Consider the following 12,128-nt stretch of genomic DNA (forward strand, 5'->3'; position numbering starts at 1 on the left):
AAAAAAAAAAAAACGTCTTTTATAAAAAGGGGTTTGATGCAGGACTGAACCAGAGAGAAAGGAATCGGATTCACTACCAAAAGCCAACACATGTAACACCGTAATGAACTTTGTTAAATTTATTTACACATCACCTTCTGCTACTCATCATGAGTGCAAGAAATATTATACCCTATAAGAAATGATCTTAAAATTACATCTCTATAAAAAAATAATCCTTTTGAAAGAAAGTCCTATATATACACACATTACACAATCATATACACTTCAAGTATATCCTCTGCAGGAAAGTGTTTTTACTTCAACCCACATCATTTTCTCCAAAACTCTTAATGCATAAAGGCTTCTTGGCACATTTAAATTATTTTAATGCAATGACGGACTGAAGAATCAGTAACAGGTGGTTAATGATCTTGAGTGATGCTTTGTCTCAATTGGGACTCTACCTCGCTGACAGAGACATGTCTTTCTAACTCTCACCTTTCCTAAACTGCTTCTATTGAAAGGTATATAACCTCTTGATACTTACAGCTTAAAAAAAAAAACAAAACAAAACATTAAAAGGCCAGTTCTGCTGGTCACTGTGATTTCATGTCACCTGATGACAACACATAAGTGTGTTATCTGAAACCACACTGTTTCTTTACAATAGCGGGGCTCTCTTCATCATTAGTACCATCATTTTGTTCTTCACGAGAAAGGTGTCAGGGTACATCATGGCCCTACACATTTCAGTGTACACACAAGACAGTACACAAGACAGTACACAAGACAGTACACAAGACAGATATGCCAGGGAATGTTGAGCAACTAAGAGCACAGTTGGGTTGGCACTTGCATTATCCATATCTGGTTCATATGGAACATTCAAAAGACACGCAGCTCGAGCAACTGCACCCAATGCATCAATGACAACATCTTGGGGATAAACAAACCAATTAATCAATCAGATTTGTCCAAATTGGTTGCAAGATTTCCAATATCTGAGGCCACTGTTTAATCTAGTAATTCTAGGGATTGTTCATCACTTTATCTCCATGTCCTCTTCATCAGTTTCTGTAAGCTCATCCTCTAATTCCTCCTCGGGGCAAGGCACTATAGGTGGAAAGAACTGGTCTCGATCCAGATTGATGTATGTTACATTCAGATTAATGTAATGATCCCCCCTCAGTGAATTAGAGATCACCTCAATTTCACTGATCAGTTGAGTAAAGGATGGCCGCTCTCCAGGCTCCGGACTCCAGCACTGCAGCATGAGAGTGTACCTAAAAAATATAAATATTATTGTCAGTTGGTGCCAACCTGGTTAACTTGACTTATATAGTTAATATCTCATATGGTAGAGCTACTTTATTGGGAATTATGGCCCCGGTCTGTGGTTTAATTCTTCCATTCTAATACCAAGAGACCAAATTACCTCTACTGTATTAAGGTTAGGTCCCTGGTTACCCCTAAAGTTGATCATTTTGATTAAGATCACAGCTATTGGTGCCTTTTTTCTACTCGTCCTATTTTATGTTGCCAAAAAGTGACAGTTATCCATTCTGACAATGTTAGTTCATGTAATGGTGCATACCATATTTGCTCGATTATAAGACGACCCTGATTATAAGACGACCCCCCCCCAAATCTGAATATTAATTTATGAAAAAAAGAAAAAGCCTGAATATAAGACGACCCTATAGGAAAAAAGTTTTACCAGTAAATGTTAATTCATGTAAACTATGTGAACAATTTTTTTTAATAAAAGCTATGATTGAGAAAAATATTTTGGTTTTATTTCCTTTTTTTCCAACCTGCCCCCCCCCCGTTATGCACATCTGCCCCAGAAATGCCTTATACCCCCTATATGCCACTGTGCCCCATGATATGCCTTTTAACCCTCTATATGCCACTGTGCCCCATGATATGCCTTTTAACCCACTAAATGCCACTGTGCCCCATGATATGCCTTTTAACCCTCTATATGCCACTGTGCCCCATGATATGCCTTTTAACCCACTAAATGCCACTGTGCCCCATGATATGCCTTTTAAGCCTCTATATGCCACTGTGCCCCATGATATGCCTTTTGACCCCCTATGTGCCACTCTGCCTCCAGAATTGCCTTATACCCATATATGCCACTCTGGCATTTAGGGGGTTAAAAGGCATATTATGGGGCAGAGTGGCATATAGGGAGGTATAAGGCATTTCTGGAGGCAGAGTGGCGTATAGAGGGTTAAAAGGCATTTCTGGAGGCAGAGTGGCATATAGAGGGTTAAAAGGCATTTCTGGAGGCAGAGTGGCATTAAGGGGTTTAAAATCCATTTCATAGAGCACTCTGCCTCCAGAAATGCCTTATGCCCCCCATTTAACACTCACTCCCTCCCTCCTCCAAACTTACCGAAGCTTCTGAGACCCCCACTGCTAACCGCACCTCCTCCCGGCTGCAGCGGAAGTTGTCTACGCGAATCGCATAAAGCTCTACACACACCGGGGACTCAGAAGCACCGGTAAGTTGGGGGGGCATAACACAGGAGGATCCAGGTCCCCTGCATCACTGCGGGGGATCTGGATCTTAGTCTCATAGTCAGACCTATTTGAGGTCTGATTATAAGACGACCCTGATTATAAGACGAGGGGTAGTTTTCAGAGCAAATGCTGGAAAAAACCTTGTCTTGTAATCGAGCAAATATGGTACATTCTGCTATATAGGAAATTAACATGGAAACAGACGATCAATACTGTGCAGCAGTACACTTAATATTTTGTAATTTATGTAAATGCCTAAGGACTCACAGTGGATCGGGGCAATATTCAGGCTGTGGAAGGCGTCTTCCCCTGAACAGGTACCGCGTGATGTCATACGGATCCACATCAGGATAGGGTGGCGCTCCACGGGTCATCAGTTCCCAGAGTAGTACACCAAATGACCACTATAGGGAGAAAACATGCCTTGTTTACCAAATTGTGCATTAATAAGCCAATCGCTCCTCAAACTTATATCCGTCTCTTCCCATGATCAATTACGACCCTCTCTCCATTCTGCAGTTCTCAGTTTCTCTAAGCGATGTTTTATAACATTTTATCACATAGTAAATCCTATAGGCGCTAGTTGGAGCATTAGTTCCTCACCACATCACTCTTGGTGGTAAATTTCTGAGTCTGAAGGCTCTCCAGTGCCATCCATTTAACAGGCAGTCTGGCGTTCCTGTGACGCCGGACGCTGTAATACTCCTTATCAAAAACATCCCGTGCCAGGCCAAAATCTGCCACCTTCACATGAAAAGTTTCGTCGAGCCTGGAAGAAGCAAAATAAAAAGTAGTTGTGCATACAGCAGCGATACCTGAAACACCAGGAGAAGGCCTGCAAAACTTTGCCCACAGCCCCATTAGCATTAAGGACAATCAATAGTTGTGTGTTCTGGTGAATCACGCGGTATCAAAATGCTTATGCCATTCACTTTCCCCTCCTCTCCCTCTCCCCTCCTCTCCCCTCCTCTCCCCTCCTCTCCCCTCCTCTCCCTCTCCCCTCCTCTGGCCAATGCACCGTAGCTTCGCTTGGCCAAGCAGAATTTCAATATTTGTGTTCCCAGGTGTTCTACTCACATGCAGTTACGAGCTGCTAGATCTCTGTGCACAAATTTCTTATTTGCCAAGTATTCCATGCCCCGGGAAACCTGCAGCCCAAACCCAACGAGGTCCTTCACTGTGGGATTCTGGTGGAACATGCATAAGGGAGTTAGATTAGATGCAGCAATAGATGGGTGAAAAAAAACACTTGCTACTTTATAAACATGTTGATTTTTGGGTGACCAAGCCTTAAAACAATGAGCATTTGAAATGTCTTTTGACCGTTTATATTACAGTTATCACAGATGATGTTTCTGTCAGCTGCCTCAGTCCTTAAGACGGTTAGATGAGATGCAAAGGATCTATAATGTACCTATTAAAATAACACCTGAGGTAGCTTGTTGGGTTACTTCTGCTCTCAGGGGACATTTTACTTGAAGGCCATATTTTATTTTAGGTTCAAATGTCTAGTTTTTTAACACTCACCCTCTCTTCACTACGGATGAAGTGTCTCAGGTCCCCGTGTGTCATATATGGAAGGACCACCAAGGGAAGACCCTCTCGTGGCAGGAAGATTCCAATAAGGGATAGTACGTATGGGTGGTGAAAGCTCTTCATGATAATTCCTTCCCGCAGGAACTCCTCCACCTCTTCTACATCAGTGATCCCTAAAAAAGGGAATGAGCGCATAGTAAGCTAAATCCAAATGTAACCTATCCTGCCATACCAACCTTAAAGGCAATAGTCATTCTTTCCACGATGCACTAAAAAATGTCTCTAACACACTAGCGGAATATGTCCCAGTAATGCTCACTGTTGAGAGATTTGACAGCGCAGTGAACCTCTCGTTGTTCATCATCCCGGTAGGTTCCATGGTAAACGCTCCCAAAATGACCTACAAAGGAAGCGGACATGAGTCAGAAACGCCTCATGGTTCAAAAAATTAGCATTGCACATTGAGTGGTCGCGTTTAGCTAGGACTGTGGGTTTTTTTTAATCTACCACTGGTGGCTTTTTGACCGGCTTTTAATCCCTTGTTGTATTTTCCCACCTTTACATGGAAGGTATTTTTATACATCACATAACACCTGGTGTTATGGTGTAAGTACCATGTATACCCCAGCTGTCACCCCTCTTGGCTACCACATCTTGCTTAGCATTTGTCCCATTTGGATATGTTTGTGGACTTCTTATTGCACTGGACTGTCATTGCCATGCAGAATCTTGTTATTTTACACTATTTAGTGCAAAGGAATTTACCATTGCTGAATAAAAAAGTATAGTTCCCAACTTCCCATCTGTACCCAATGATGATTTATGTGGTCCAGAGTAGATCCGTATTTTGTTGCGTATGACAATAGTAAATACGTTTTTAGCATGTGCTGTATAGCTTAAAGCTGTTAATTTATGTCTATTAATAACCTTTTCCAATTATACGATCACGATGCGTGGTCAAATTGGCCTCTGGAATCAAGACATCCTTCACTTCATCCAGGAGCTCTGGTCTTAAACTGTCAAAAAAGTTGGTAAGGAGAAGAGGCATGGAGCCGGCGCCAAGGCTTCCTCCGGAATAACCCCCTCCGTGGTGCATCATACCTCCAGAGCTGCTGCTGCTGGGAATATCTGTGAAGAAATTAGATAATGTCAAAAAAAAACAGCTAAGGGAGTAAGAAGACAATTGAAGGTTGTATTTGAAGCATGGAAATAACTGGAGTAGTAAGGGGGTAAAAAGAGAATGTGGAGAGGTGTTGAAGTGAACAAATGTAGAGGATGACTGGTAAAATAAAGTATAAAAACATACATGTAGGATTGAAAACAAAGTATGAGAGACACTAATCAGACGTTAAACAAGGTCACATTTTTTATTATGTTTTATTTTGTGTTTAAAAATAAACTATTATCTTACAGGACTGCCGATAATCTCCATGGGTATTGCCGATAGGTGAAATCATAGTGATTCTGTTATTGTTGGCTAACAACTCCAAATTTTCAACAGCTGAAAGAAAACAAACCAAAAAGAATAACTCCTGAAGCTCAGGCTTACTGTAATGAAGCTGGCACCATGCTGGTTAAATGAGGCCACACACAATGTTGGATTTTTCTGCATTACTCGGTTAACTTAACATTGTTTGGCTAACCTAGGATTCCGAATACGTGCGGCCCTCTATAGTTGGACAACACTTCAAGCTCCTTACCAGTTTTTTTCTTCTTTTTCTGCTGTTTCAAGACAAGAAACACGAGAGCTGCCCCAATCAGTATCGCAGCAGCACTGCCCAGAACAATGCCCAGCACAGGATCCAGATAACTGACTATTATCACGTTGCCCAGGTTTGAGCAAACGCCATCTACACAGACCTGGGGAAAAACACAGAGCAGTCCACAGGGCTTAGCATGGTAGCTTCACAAGGCTGTATCAGTACATGAGATCATTTCATTAGTAAGCCATTAAAGCTTTGATGCTAGAAGAAACCGAGTGGGAAGAAGAAACTATACCAAGTGTGCTGCATGCCGGGCTTTGAGCATTGCCAACTAAAAAATGGAAAAGTAACTCACAAAAGGCCTATATTGTGTTTACAACTACAAGCAATTACTATTGCGAATGCAGGGCTCAGACAGTCGGAAAACAATGTATTACATTACATTTCTAGAGCTCCAGTGAATTTTATAGTGCTTTTACAATAGGGAGAGAAATGTAACAATAACGTTACAGTTGACAATATATATACTGCCAACATTAACATACTCTTTCAACCTTACAATACTATCAGAACACTATGTCCCCACCACCTCCTCCTGCAACAGACTTCCAGCTCAAGCTACTTGCCCCGCGCTAAACCCACCACAGGAGAGACATTAAATGCTCTATACCTGCACTATGGCACCCTCAGAAGGGATAACCATATCCTTGGGAATCCGACAGGTGACTTCATTCTTCAGCACTTTCGGATAACACTCTCTGCCCCCAATGGTCATGGAAACATCATGGCAGGCACCAAGCAGATCAAGATATTGGTGCTAAGATTAATAAAGCAGAGTGAATAGAACAGTCATATGCAACATAAAGAACAGACATGAGTCTTACCACACATCCAATAACATAACCATAAAGTCTTGGTTTCTTGTGTAATGTCTTTATTACTCTATGACCTGCCATTGCCACTAGTGATAAGCACCCTCCACGAGTCAACATGCAATCTTACATGTGCCTCTATTTCATCTTCCCCTTTCTTCAGCCTGTAGGTTACACCTTCCTGCTCAAATGCGTAAACTGTGTAGTCCCGCAGGTATCTGAAAAGGTGAGGGGATGTGTATGTAATGCCGTCCAGGGCCAGACTCAGGTTCCCACGGATTACTGGCACACTCCCTGAAAGCTTGAAAGCAGGGGCTCGACAAACCGCAATCCCCGAAGTGAAGATCCCCTCACAGTCCTGTGGGAGAAAGAAGTATTAATGGCACACATGTATAGGTAAAATAATCCAAGTGCAACCATGGGAACATAAACTCCTGTGATGGGTTAGGAGTGGATTTTAAAACCAGCAGCAAAATCAATATAAACATATTATCCCAAGAGAAAATGGAGCCTTTTGTTGTACTTTATTTTGGTTGTTTTGGGGACAATGTAAAAGAGGATTTCATGTTAATCCCCCAAAAGCCCATAATCATCCCAATATAGAAATAGGTAGCGATGTGATAATGTGCTTTGGGAGGAGGGGAACAAATACAATAATATTAGGTTTCCAAATTCCCCAAAGGTTTCATTCATTTCCTAACCACTTCAGGGGATATCATTATGAGTTTACACATCATATGTTTTTCGGGATATATAAAGGGTCTGCTTGCAGACTACACACTAGCAATTTTAGGTGTTTGTGTTAGATCAATAGGATAATCGATGACTGGATATAGTCTGCGGTGCCAAGGAAGGGGGGAAAAAAAACAATAACAAAATGTAGAAACAATTTTAAATGAGTCTTGCAGATTATGGGAAATCAGAACACCAAAGATCCTGCGGGAAATATAAAGAAAATAACACCTATTGTAGTTGGCCCATAATGGAAAATATATTGCTTTTATTTTTGTGTTCCTCAGCAAGGATATATATAATATGTATTATATAGAACATATAGGCACAGATTACACTCAACGTCTCACACATTTCCAAACAATACTGGGAGAAACTGTTACGTGAAGAGTAATCGCCACGGAAACCAGCGGAATGTTCCTGTTCTTTGCTCCACAGGTTTCACAAGGATTGCAAAGCGTAAATACCATCTGAGACAGATTTGTCCCAAATGTCTCTTCACGTTACAAATGCTTAATACTGATAGACCACCTAAGCCCTGTTTTCACGTTAAATGCATACTGGAGTGCATTTTGCATGAACCTTTTACGGAATGCACATGGATGCAGGCATTCTTTGCCAGGGTTAATAATTTAATGTCTCCTTAGGCTGTTTCTACTGAAACCAGACTCTTCCTCCACAGCTCAGCAGCACTCTCATTGTGATCAATGGGAGCCGAGTATCCATGAAATCTAACGGGAATAACTGCTGAAAATGTACGCAAGCTGATCATCGTTTGAACCAGTGCGATTGGCTGCCATTATTCCTATTCATTTTGCATATGCAGTGCACCATCTTTTGAGGGCCACATCCCATGACCCTCATCATCCTGGCTGAAGGTCATTGGTGCATTAATCCACAGAATCTTTTTTGCCTTTCTAGTTCATGTAAAAAATGCATTTATATTCATTTCTGTTTTGCTTTTCATGTTTATGGAGAGAGGTGTTTCGGAGTTAACAGTGATCACTTACCCCCCAACATTTCACCTTTATTTGTGGCTGTAGGTGTGAAGAGGCTGAAGGTAGGAGGGTTAGGGGGCCACATGAGAGCTGTGATGGAAGTCTGTGCTGTAACAGCACCAGCTATCCATTTTAGGCTTCTTTCTATATAGGAAAGCCTTAGCTGCAGACCTTCCATGCTGTTAGCTTTTGGTGCCCAAGCAATGGAGGTCCAAAGAGACTCCTGAAAACCTGTATTCCTTAACCCCTTCGCGACCTTTGCCGGTTCAGGACCGTCATGACAAGAAGGTCACTAAATGACCTTTGACGGTCCTGAACCGTCAAAAAGTTAAATAAGCTTAGAAAGTGATCAATGATCACTTTCTTCGCTTAAACGGCCTTGCTGCAATGCCTCGATGTCGAGGCATTCAGCAAGGCCGAGATCGGCATCGGGGGCCATGTCTGGCCCCTCCCCGGGGCGTCAACAGCCGCCATACATTGTATGGCGGCGGACGCCCGTTTTAAAAGCGTTTAGGAGGCGATCAGGAGGCATCCAGCGACACCAAACACTTACCTTTAGGTGGGCTGTGACCGCTCCGGAGAGCGGTCACAGCCGCAGCTGCCGGTGATCTTCGCCATCAAGTAAGATGGCGGCGGCCCGGGAAATAAAACAATAGAGACGAAAAAGTTCGCTAGAGGGTCTCCAGACCCTCTAGAGAACTGGCTCCACTTGCTGGTTGAATACAGGTACTGCATTCAACCATGCAAGTCAATGGAGCCCAGCTTTCTAATCACTATGTGATTAGTAAAATATTCAAAAAAAAATAAAAATAAAAAAATGGAAAAAAAAAAAAAAATGTGCTAACATTTAAAAATAATTATGCAGTGATGCCACTAGATGAACCATCCAGTACCAGCAAAATGTGTAAAAAAAAAAATAAAAAAATAAAGTTTATTATTTTGAGCAAGTGCTAAAATTTCTCAAAAATCTCAAAGAGTTAAAATAAAAGCACTTCAAATACCCAAGGGGTGTCGAATATATAAAAAAAATGGCTGATGGGGTAAATTGGAGTGGCCTAGCTCACAGATAGGGCATTGGTACAGACTGACCAAAATGGAGAAAAAAAGCGCACTTCCCAAATGTGGCATTTTAAATCTGAAACAACCCGACAAACCCATGCATGTCGGGTATCACTGCACTCAGGAGATGTTCCTGAACACATATTGGGGGGTTGTTTGACAGTGACATATACCAGAACCTGTATATCTATAACTAAAGTACAATTTGTGTGAAAAAAATTACTATTACAAAGTTTGACAAAGTGTAGTTCTATAATTGGTGCATGGAAAGGGTTAAAATAACACCATTCGGAATACCCTGGGGTGTCTAGTTTTCCAAAATATATGGTTTGAATGGGTTAAATTGAGTTAACCGGCTTCAAAGATGTTCCAAAGAGGAGATGGAGGCAGAATGACCAGATTTGTTAAAAAAGATTTGGAAATCATAAAACGCTGCTTGTACTTATTGCCCTATAACGTACAAAAAACAGCAAAAAAACATAAAAACATTGGGTATCTCTAAACTCAGGACAAGTAGTAGAATCTATTTAGCTAGTTTTTTTACTTGCTTTTTTAGGAGAGTAAAAGATTTTTCAAATAAAAGTCATAAAATGTCTTTTTTTTCAATTTTTCACCATGTTTTTTTTATTTTTTTTATAGTAAATAAGATGATACGATCAAAATAATGGTATCTGAAGAAAGCCCATCTTGTCCTGAAAAAAACAATATATAACTTATGTGGGTACACTAAATGGGTGAGGAGAAAATTACACCTGAACACAAGCACCACAAAAGTGTCAAAACAGCCTCGGTCCCACAGGGTAGAAAACGAAAAATGAGCCCGGTCCTTAAGGGGTTAATATATAATGCTAAAGCTTTCTGTTGTTCTTTCAAAAAAGGTTCACTTTACTGCACAATTGACAGTCAATGTCATGTCTATGTCTTGTTTTGATCTGTATTTTTCTACATCGCCCTTGCAATGAGACACAAATTGTTGGCCTTCCCTAGATTCCCTCCAGCACTGTGTAAAACCTCATATTTCTGATTATGGTAATTGCTGGAAAGGGAAAGTATCCTCCATAAATAAGAAAAATCTGAACCTGACATTCAGGTTGCACCTTCTACACACCCATCAGTTGAACTATCATGATGAATAAGGAAACACCCTTGAATTCCATATGACTGCATCTGCTTATTTGGTTCTAATAACAAGTGGAACAAGCAGAAGATTTCAGTTCAGGCTGTGAGATATGTAAAGTGTGACTTCATTATGCGCTCTCCCAGAACTAAAAAGACCATACAGACCACTCTCTCACTCAATCACAGCTTAACGTGTAATGGAACAAATCCAAGGAGCCCAGAAGAGTTATTTTAGGAAGACAAGGGACTCGGCACTGACCTGTTTGACATCTTGGAACCAAATCGTAATGGTGGAGACAGAGTCCAGGTTATTTCCTTGGATAGTGAGGGAGCTACCACTGCAATGGAGAAGGTGTAGTGTCAACATACACTTGCTTAAATACAGACTTGTTTGGGTTATGGAACCTTGTGGATCAATAAACCAAGTTGTTAGTGTTTTATATAGCACCATCATATTCCGTAGTGCTGTACATTGGGTAGACAGGACATAACAAGTAGTATATAACATAACTCTATGGAGGTACTCTGTACTAATAAAGGCACTGACACATGTTTTCACAGTTCTTTTTCAGGTTTTATTTTACCTGGAGAAGGTGTAAAGTGTCATTCACTGGTACATTTTAGACTAGCATGTTAAATCAACGTTAAAACACTTGACTAAGCCTTTCATAAGCCAGAGTTAAATCTCTTTACTCCTCAGTTTTTAAAGTTTGGGTTAGACAGGCTCATTGATAATCTCTCTGTTTATATAATACCTTTTTATGAAAAAAAAATAATCACAGAATGACTAAAATGGGACCCCCCAATCCAGTCAATTCACATTTCATATAATACAGAGGCTGTGTTCACCGATATCACCTAACGTTCGCAATTAGGTCTATAAAATGTTGGTTTACCGAGCCAAGCTGCAGTTGGGGGTAATGCGTTCCACAGATGGGTTGGGTTTGTAAAGGAATGGTTTAGAGAATGAAACCATATCACCGTCCATCCACAGAGTGATATCCGCAGGTCCAAGAGTACTGGCTTCAGGAGACACACAGCACAGAGCATCTGATGGGCATGAGGGTCTGCAAGAAGACAGATTGGCAGGTTTATAATCCATTTGTCTATGCTTGCTCAGACATATACTAGATTAATAATCTTTGTATCAATAAGCCTTCTCACTCGCTATATAAGGAGCACTCCGACTCGCTGATTAACACTCTCTGGGTCCCCCCAGCCGTCAAGTTCTGTCCCTTCAGTGTTACTCTGGAACCACCAGCCAGAGGCCCAAAGGATGGAGACACAGATGTTACCACTGGATCCTGAGGAGAAACATATATGTAATAATAGATATGTGTGGATGCATTCATTTGTACATTCATTTCCTGCTGAGACCTGTAAATGCAGCCGCCTGATGAATAAACGTGGCCTCACGCTACATTCTGCCACTGCATGTATGTAGAAGGCGGTGCATGCTAAAGCATAGGGTCTGCCACACGAGAGGCATTAAACATATGTGAAATCACTAGCCCGCTGTCTCAGCCCAATGTAATTTATACTTTTGTTTTAATGTTTTCTCTGGTCATTGCTTTGTGTATTTCTGGCTAACACCG

The 12,128-nt window shown here is 41.2% G+C and overlaps 1 protein-coding gene across 1 annotated transcript in view; it reads right to left on the reverse strand.

Annotated features, from left to right (window-relative positions):
• Positions 1–769: 769 nt before the first annotated feature.
• Positions 770–12,128, reverse strand: part of MST1R (macrophage stimulating 1 receptor) — a 33,980-nt gene continuing 22,621 nt past the window's right edge. The window contains exons 9-22 of the mRNA XM_053469024.1: positions 11,698–11,837; positions 11,430–11,600; positions 10,793–10,871; positions 6,756–6,983; positions 6,424–6,570; positions 5,751–5,910; positions 5,462–5,551; positions 4,978–5,178; positions 4,370–4,450; positions 4,042–4,223; positions 3,592–3,701; positions 3,118–3,283; positions 2,782–2,918; positions 770–1,265 (exon numbers count right to left, since the gene is read on the reverse strand). Of these exons, the coding sequence (XP_053324999.1) occupies positions 1,025–1,265; positions 2,782–2,918; positions 3,118–3,283; positions 3,592–3,701; positions 4,042–4,223; positions 4,370–4,450; positions 4,978–5,178; positions 5,462–5,551; positions 5,751–5,910; positions 6,424–6,570; positions 6,756–6,983; positions 10,793–10,871; positions 11,430–11,600; positions 11,698–11,837 (2,133 nt within the window). The 3' untranslated portion in view covers positions 770–1,024. The remainder of the gene's footprint in view (positions 1,266–2,781; positions 2,919–3,117; positions 3,284–3,591; positions 3,702–4,041; positions 4,224–4,369; positions 4,451–4,977; positions 5,179–5,461; positions 5,552–5,750; positions 5,911–6,423; positions 6,571–6,755; positions 6,984–10,792; positions 10,872–11,429; positions 11,601–11,697; positions 11,838–12,128) is intronic.

This window comes from Spea bombifrons, chromosome 6, assembly GCF_027358695.1.
Source record: "Spea bombifrons isolate aSpeBom1 chromosome 6, aSpeBom1.2.pri, whole genome shotgun sequence".
NCBI lineage: Eukaryota > Metazoa > Chordata > Amphibia > Anura > Pelobatidae > Spea > Spea bombifrons.